This window comes from Pseudonaja textilis, chromosome 3 (genome assembly GCF_049901715.1).
Source record: "Pseudonaja textilis isolate UNSWEBS1 chromosome 3, rPseTex1.2, whole genome shotgun sequence".
Classification (NCBI taxonomy): Eukaryota; Metazoa; Chordata; class Lepidosauria; order Squamata; family Elapidae; genus Pseudonaja; species Pseudonaja textilis.
The window spans coordinates 190,962,374-190,970,907 of NC_141992.1; the positions used below are offsets into that span (position 1 = coordinate 190,962,374).

At 42.6% G+C, this 8,534-nt stretch overlaps 1 protein-coding gene across 1 annotated transcript in view; it reads right to left on the reverse strand.

The window, feature by feature from the left end:
• Positions 1–1,378, reverse strand: part of NDRG1 (N-myc downstream regulated 1) — an 82,791-nt gene extending 81,413 nt beyond the window's left edge. Inside the window, exon 1 of the mRNA XM_087931730.1 lies at positions 1,279–1,378. Coding sequence (XP_087787856.1) covers positions 1,279–1,301 — 23 coding nt within the window. The 5' untranslated portion in view covers positions 1,302–1,378. The remainder of the gene's footprint in view (positions 1–1,278) is intronic.
• Between the last annotated feature and the right edge of the window lie 7,156 nt (positions 1,379–8,534).

An 8,534-nucleotide genomic window follows, 5' to 3' on the forward strand; every position in this document is an offset into this window, starting at 1 on the left:
TTTAATAGAATAACAGAGTTGGAAGGGTCCTTGGGGGTCTTCTCGTCCAATCCCCTACACAAGCAAGAAACCCTATACCATTACAGACCAATCTCTTCTTAAAAACTTTCACTATTGGAGCACCTACAACTTCTGGTGGTGAAAGTTGTTCCACTGATCAATTGTTCTCACTGTCACGAAATGTCACCTTAGTTCTAGCTTGCTTCTCTCCTTGATGAGTTTCCATCCATTGCTTCTTGTCTTGCCTTCAGGTGCTTTGGAGAATAGATGGATTCCCCACCTTGTGGTTGCCCCTCAAATATCAAGTCTGTCATATTCTCTCTCTCTCTCTCTTTCTCTGCCTCCCTCCCTCCCCCCTCTCCCTCTTTCCCTCTCTCCCATCTATCCAATTTTTCTATTTATCCAGGATTGTGTTAGCCTTCCTTCCTTCCTTCCTTCCTTCCTTCCTTCCTTCCTTCCTTCCTTCCTTCCTTCCTTCCTTCCTTCCTTCCTTCCTTCCTTTTACCAGCTTCAGTCTGAAATGTCTGTGCAATTCTGTGTGCTGCATGTATATATGTATGTTTCATATTTTGCCCATCTCCCTCAAGATTTATTTATCCAGAAGCGAGATTTTGTTTTGTTTCAGTTGAGCTTACTCTATTGTAAATCTTTTTAGGACTACAGCCTTCAGGAAAAATAAAATATTCTTTACAAGAGATAATTACAAAGAAGAAAAAAAAGAAGGCAGAAATCAGACAAAATTAAATTTGGAATTAATACACCAGCCAACTTTGAGATATGCAGTACTCTATTAATACACACATTCACATACTTATGCATACATACACGTACATACACATGCACAGTTATTTTTTATGTATATATTTGGCTTTTCTATATATTAGAAGTCATTTTTAATGGGCAGAATTTATGGTAACTCTTAAAAAGGCATTCGTATACAGCAGCAGAAATTCACATTGATTGCTTTGAGCAGTTTTGGAATAGTCAAAATTTAAGTTGTGCATTTGTGAGGAGTGAACAATACAGCAGAAATTCAACAGGTAATGCTCACCCTAAGGACATTAATCTTAATCAGTGAAAAGTTGCTGTATGGATTTCTGCCAACAGTAAAGGGATAGGAAACTTATTCCAGCTATAAATAAAAGGAAATTGTCATCGCTTTAACTTGAACACACACAACAGTAATTTCTTGGTACCAATTTGAGCCAGCTAAAAGAGGAAAATTAACAATGAATATAACGAATTATTTGTTATCAAACACCGGTCTTAATTTTTTACCTGGTTGTCAGTCTTGCATGCATCGATCGGCAACTCGTATTGTGAGCTCTCTTCCTTGGCTTACAATAAAAAATAAATAAATGACGGCTAGTCCCAGAAATTTGTATCTATAAAAGCTGGTTTGCTTGGAGAAAAGCTACAAACAAAATAAGTGATGGTGTTTGTAGCAATTCAGCCACAGATCTGGTTTTGCGAGGCATCAAGGTCGCTTCCCTCCCATCATCTAGGGAGGAGAAGATACTCCGCGACATAATTCTCTTCTGCACACATAATTCCCGTCGAAACGGAGCTGCTTAAAACAGCTTACAAGACGGCATCTGTTCAGATATTCAGGTCAAGCTGGGAGCTTTTAGAGGGGTGGGTGATTATAGTTAAACGGTGGTATGGGTAGGAAGCCACACAGAGAAAAGGATTAACGGGTTGCTTCTTGTAACAGTTACTCCTGGCTGTTACTCTTGGCTGGAGAAATGCAAACTTGGAGGTCCATTTGGTAACCAAATAACAGAATAAGAGAGTTGAAATTGGACCTTTGAGGTCTTCTATCCACCCGCCCTGCTCAAGCAGGAGATACTATATACCATTTCAAACAAACGGTTGTCCAATACATCATGACGACCAAAACTGGATGCAGTATTCCAAGCGTGGCCTTAGCAAGGCATTATAAAGTGGTATTAACACTTCCCGTTCAACTCTTTCTGGACTACGGTATTTTCTTTACTGGCTAATGTTTATAAAGAAGCAGTAGCAACAGATGGAAAGTAATCAAAGAGAGAAGCGACCTAGGACTAAATTTCCTGACAAGTGAGAACAATTAACCAGTGGAACAAGTTGCCTTCAGAAGTTATGGGTCAACTGGAGGTTTTTAAGAAGAGATTGGACATCCACTTGTATGAAATGGTATAGGGTCTCTTGCTTGGGGCGGGGGTGGCCTAGAAGACCTCAAATGTCCCTTCTAACTCTGTTATACTGTTACAGATGCCTTTAACTTAGGAATAAAGAAAGAATACTAAGACCACTGGAGGATGGGAAAGCTACCTCCTCAACTAAAGTTGCAAGGGAATTAAAATGTTGGTTGCAAAACACCATCTAAGAGTGTAGCTTCGACCCCATGGCCCCATGGAATGTGGAATTAATCATGCAACAACCATAGAGCACACGCCTGCTAGAGCGGACGTCAAGCTCTGCTCTAGAATGACTATCCCACATGCCATTATAATATAAGTAGTCCTTGACTTACGACCACAACTGAGTGCCAAATTTCTATCGCTAAATGAGACGGTTGTTAAGTGAGCTTTGTCCCATTTTACGACCTTTCTTGCCAGAGTTATTAAGTAAATCACTGCAATTCTTAAGTTAGAAGCATGGTTTAAAGCAGGGGTCTCCAACCTGGGCAACTTTAAGACCTGTGGACTTGAACTCCCAGAATTCCTCAGGCAGCAAAGGAATTCTGGGAGTTGAAGTCCACAAGTCTTAAAGTTGCCTAGGTTGGAGACCCCTGCTTTAAAGTGAATTTGGCTTCTCCGTTGACTTGCTTGTCAGAAGTTCACAAAAGATGCTCACATGACCAGAGGTGGAATTCAGCAGGTTCTGACCAGTTCTCAAGAACTGGTAGTGGAAATTTTGAGTAGTTTGGAGAACCGGCAAATCCCACCTCTGACTGGAGATTTTACAGTATCTTTCCCCTGCCACGCCCACCAGGCCATGACCACAGAACAAGTAGTAAAAAAAAAAATTGAATCCCACCACTACTCATGACCCCGGGTCGATGCAACCATCATAAATACATGCTGGTTGCCTAGCACCCAAAATTTGATCACATGACCATCAGGATGCTGCTATGGTCATAAGTGTGAAAAACAACCATGTCACTTTTTTCAGTGCCATTCTAACTTTGAACACTCAATGAATGATTATAATTTGAGGACTACCTACCTTTTTGGCACTTGCTACTTCTCTGAGCATTTGCTCCTCTTTCTTTCTCTCTCTCTCTCTCTCTCTCTCTCCCTCCCTCCCTCCCTCCCTCCCTCCATCCCTCTCTGTCTCTCTCCCCGCCCCCCCCTTCCATATTTGTAGTTTGGGCACTTTAACCCAATTCTCTTCTGTTAAATGTATTTATTAAGCAAATATATATACAGCCACTTTTCTAACGAATGGAATTCTGGGCACTGAACAGAAATGTCTGTCTTCTAATTACTGTTCCTCATTTATTTAACTTGTCAATTCTTATCTTGAGTAAACCTTTCTTGGATGCTAAACTACTGTGCAGAAGTATTTTAAAATATAAATCAAATACATACTGGCTACCCAAGCATAATAGAGGTGCTAAAGAAACAGAAACTCATCAAAGGCAATATCTGGCTAATCAAAGAAAAAGAAAGAACAGAAAGTCCAGTTGCCTCCTGAAAAAAGCACCTTTGGGACAACCATGACCTGGATGACTGAGAATCTCTACAGACTTTTAGCTATGCAATTTGGGATGAACATCCTTCAAATGGTGTGGGAATATGAATGGATTTCCAGGGGGGGGGAAATTGCAGACTACAGGAACCATTAGCATTACTCAGGTAACCCTGAGGACACAGAGAGACCGCCAAGTGCTTCCATGACCCTCTAAAAGGATGCAAATGACCATCTGTCTGCAAGGAATATAAATCCTTCCCTTCCCCGCTATCCAGTCAGAGCTGAAGAGCCTTCTTGGATGAGAAATGAAATGTCTTCAAAGAGAAAAAACAAGAAAGTACAGTTGCCTCCTGAAAAAAAAAAAAAGCCCCTTTGGGACAAACATGATCTGGATGACCAAAAATTATCTATTGCAATGTCCTACCCGTCAATGAATACTTCAGCTTCAACCACAACAATACAAGAGCAAACAATAGATGCAAACTCAAGGTAAACAGCAGCACCAAACTCGATTGCAGGAAATATGAATTCAGCAACGGAGTGGTCAATGCTTGGAATGCGCTACCTGACTCTGTGGTTTCTTTCCCCAAATGCCAAAAACGTTAAGTGCACCAATGTGCCAACTGTCCCTGTCCTAATGTCTCCCTTTTATTCATATCCATTTCATGTATTCATAACCATGTTTATACTTATACCTGTTATCTAATACTTGCTTGATAAATAAATAAAGAAAGGAAGGAAGGAAGGAAGAAAGGAAGGAAGAAAGGAAGGATGACCTTCAGCAACAGAGTGATCAATGTCTTCAAACTCAAGGTAAACTGCACCAAACTCGATTGCAGAAAATATGACTTCAGCAACAGAGTGATCAATGTCTGGAATACTCTACCTGACTCTGTGGTTTCTTTCCCCAAATGCCAAAAACGTTAACCTTAGACTGACTACTATTGACCCTTTCCTAAGAGGTCGGTAGGCGGCGTGCATAAGCACACCAAGGTACCCACTGTCCCTCTCCTATTGTTTCTTTTTGTTTTTCTTATATATATCCATTTCATGTATTCATAATTATGTTTATACTTATACCTATTATCTTGTAAGCGATTGACAAATCAAATAAATAAAATAAATAAATAAAACAAGGAAGGAAGGAAGAAAGGTAGGAAGTGAGAAAGAAAGGAAGGAAGGAAGGAAGGAAGTGAGAAAGAAAGGAAGGAAGGAAGGAAGGAAGGAAGGAAGGAAGGAAGGAAGGAAGGAAGGAAGGAAGGAAGGAAGGAAGGAAGTGAGAAAGAAAGGAAGGAAGGAAGGAAGGAAGGAAGGAAGGAAGGAAGGAAGGAAGGAAGGAAGAAAGGTAGGAAGTGAGAAAGAAAGAAAGGAAGGGAGGGAGGGAGGAAGAAAGGAAGGAAGAAAAGAAGTGAGAAAGAAAGAAGGAAGGAAGGAAGGAAAAAAGAAGGGAATAAACAAGACAAGCCATAACTTGAACTGGCTGCAAACGTTTTCTTTGGAAGAAAAGAATCACCCTTAAGCCTATGATGAAATTGTCGGGATTTCTCATGCAATCATAAAAAAAAAAAACACAGACGTGCAGAGAGTCACAGAGCCTTTTTGCATTCACTCAGGCTCTGCACACAGACACATGCATAGAAACACACCCACAACTGCACACAACCCCCTCCCAACTAACTAACCCTTCCAGCAAAGGAGAGTGAGTCACGTTTATATTTCCTTTTGAAAGAGGTGATAAAGGAGGTAAACAAGAACAAAATTAAGAAGCAAACAAGAATGAAATTATTTTTTGACATTGCAAAGCAGAAGCAACCTCAGCAAAAGGCCCCGGAACCAATTGTAAACAAATGCTTACAAATGTTTGTTTGTAGCTGCTTCTCCGGTGGCCGGCTGGTTTGTCATCCACCTCTCTAGTTTTACAAGTTGTCCTCGCCTTTCGACCACAATCGAGCCCCAATATTTCTGTTGCCAAGAAAGTCAGCTTTCTAAGTGCATTTTTGCTCTTTTTTATGACATTCTTGCCACCGTTGTTAAGTGAATACACTGCAGTTGTTAAGTCAGTAACACGGTTGTTAAGGGAATCTGGCTTCCCTGTTGACTTTGCTCGTTGGAAGGTCACAAAAGACGATGACCTGATCCCAGGTCACTTGCAACTGTCATAAAGAGAGGTAGCCCCCCACTTATAATAGTTCACTCAGTGACCGTTCAAAGTTACAACATCACTTTAAAAAAGCGACTTATGACCAGTGGTGGTATTCAGCCAGTTCACACCGGATCGGGCGAACTGGTGGCAAGAATTTGGCATGGGTCATTGAACCGGTAGTAAGTTCTGGCTGGCCATGCCCCCGACCTGGTCGCCCTTCTGCCTGATGCTCGCTCACCCTGCCCGCCTGACATTCGCCTAAGGTATTTCTTTCCTTTTTTCCCCCCTCCCGACAATCAGCTGTACATAGATCAGCTGTGCCGGGATTCATTCAATGCCTCAACTCACCCACCTCAATTTTTTCTTGCCTGAGCTTTCTTGCCTCCCCACCCCCACAAGAGGCTCCTCTGAGGCCCAGAAGGCCCCCCCATGATAGCAGTGTTCTACTCCTTGAGGGGCTGCCACAAGGGGATCAACCTATTTTCCAAAGTGCCAGAATTCAAGACAAGAAAGAATAGATAGAAACTAATCAAGGAGAGAAGCAACCTGGAATTAAGGAGAAACTTCCAAACAGTGAGGACAATTAACCAGGGGAACAGCTTGCCACCAGAAGTTGTGGGTGTTGCATCACTGGGTTTTTTTTTTAAAGAAAAGACTGGAGAGTCACTTGTCTGAAATGGTATAGGGTCTTCTGTTTGAACAGTGGGCTGGACTAGAAGACCTCCAAGGTGCCTTCCAGTTCTATTCCGATTGATCGCTCATATATGACTCTTGGGTGGCTTACCAAAAAATGGAGTTGTAGTTGTAAGAATTTCCTGGAGAGAAGGGCAAATGAGATCAACATTTTTCAGAGTGACTCACTCTCACTTATGATCCCTCTACAGCACAGTGCTGGAAGTTAATCTCACCAATGTTGACATTCATGGAACAGTCCATTTCAGTCTGATTTGAAGCAGAAGTATATTATTTTCACCGCAGTTGTGCCAGGAAGCTAAGCTGAGCCAAGAGCAAAGCCTGCTGCGAGGAGGGAACATCCAGACAGCCATTGTTTTACACTCCTAATCTAGTCCCAAATTTGCTTTTTCAAAAGGAAACTGGACTTGATTTTTCCTCAGAGATTTTTTGCTTGTCATCCAAGAAGCTTCTTCAATTCTCCAAATCTGAATTGCATTAACAGAGGGATACAACCGAGATCAAGTGAGATACTAATACCACTCTATAAAAATTAATATTAAGGTCACACCTAGAGTACGGCACCCACCATAAGAAAGATGTTGAGACTCTAAAAAGAGTGCAGAGAAGAGCAACCAGGATGATTAGGGGACTGGAGGCTCAAACATATGATGAACAGTTGCATGAACTGGACATGGCTAGTCTAGTGAAGAGAAGGACTGGGGGAGACGTGATAGCAGTCTTCCAGTATTCCTAGTCCATTATTCTGGATAAGGAATAATGGATGGAAACTGATCCAGGAGAGATTCAACCTAGAAATAAGGAAATGTTCTGACAGTGAGAACAATCAACCAATGGAACAGAAGTTGCCTTCAGAAGTTGTGGGAGCTTCATCAATGGAAGCTTTCAAGCAGAGACTGGACTGCCATTTGTCAGAAATGGTGTAGGGTCTCCTGCTTCGATGGGGGTTGGACTAGATGATCTACAAGGTCCCTTCCAACCCTGTTATTCGGTTGTTAACTGAATGGCAGTTGGACATTTGCAATCAATAAAGATGTTGAGACTCTAGAAACAGTGCAGAGAAGAGCAACAAAAATGATTAGGGGACTGGAGGCTAAAACATATGAAGGACAGCTGCAGGAATTGGATACATCTAGTCTAATGGAAAGAAGGAGTAGGGATGACATTATAGCAGTCTGCCAATAACTAACACGTTGCCACAGAGAAGATCTGGAAGTAGGGGGTCAACCTATTCCCCAAAGCACCTGAAGGCAGGACAAGAAGCAATGGATGGAAACTAATCAAGGAGAGAAGCAACCTAGAACGAAGGAGAAACTTTCTGACCAGTGATGATATGCTTCCGGTTTAGCCTGGTTCACCTGAACCGGTAGTAAAAAAAAAGGCTCCAAGGATCAGCTGAGAGGAGAAAGAAGAGAATAGCACAGGATCGGCCTTCCCATCTGCCCCTGCACTTTTCTCTTCTTTATCCTCTCAGCTGATTGGCACTGCAGGCCTCATCTCGTGTGGGGAAAGCTCTGTGTGTGTGTTAGGTGCACGCGTGATTACCGAACCGCTAGTGGAACAGGTAGAATAGGTTCCCACTGCTCTTCCTGACCATTAAAACAATTAATCAGTGGAACGGCTTGTCTTCTGAAGTTGTGAGTGCTCCAATAGTGAATGTTTTAATGAAGAGATTGGACAACCATTTGTCTGAAATGGCATAGGGCAGGGGTCTGCAACCTTAAACACTCAAGGAACCATTTGGACCCATTTCCCACAGAAAAGAGAACACCGGGAGCCAATAATGTAACAACTGACTGGGTGGGTGTGGCCAACTCGACCTCACTCACTCCCACCTTGTCACCTCCTGCTCTGGAATATGGAGCGAGTCCCCATCCCCCGCTGTCCCCCTTACCTTCTTAGGCCTGGCGAGGAGTGATGGGGAGGGCCCAGACAGTGGCGGGATCAGCCAACAGGGAGCCACAGCAGAGGGCCAAAAGAGCCGCATGTGGCTCCAGAGCCACAGATTGCAGACCCCTGG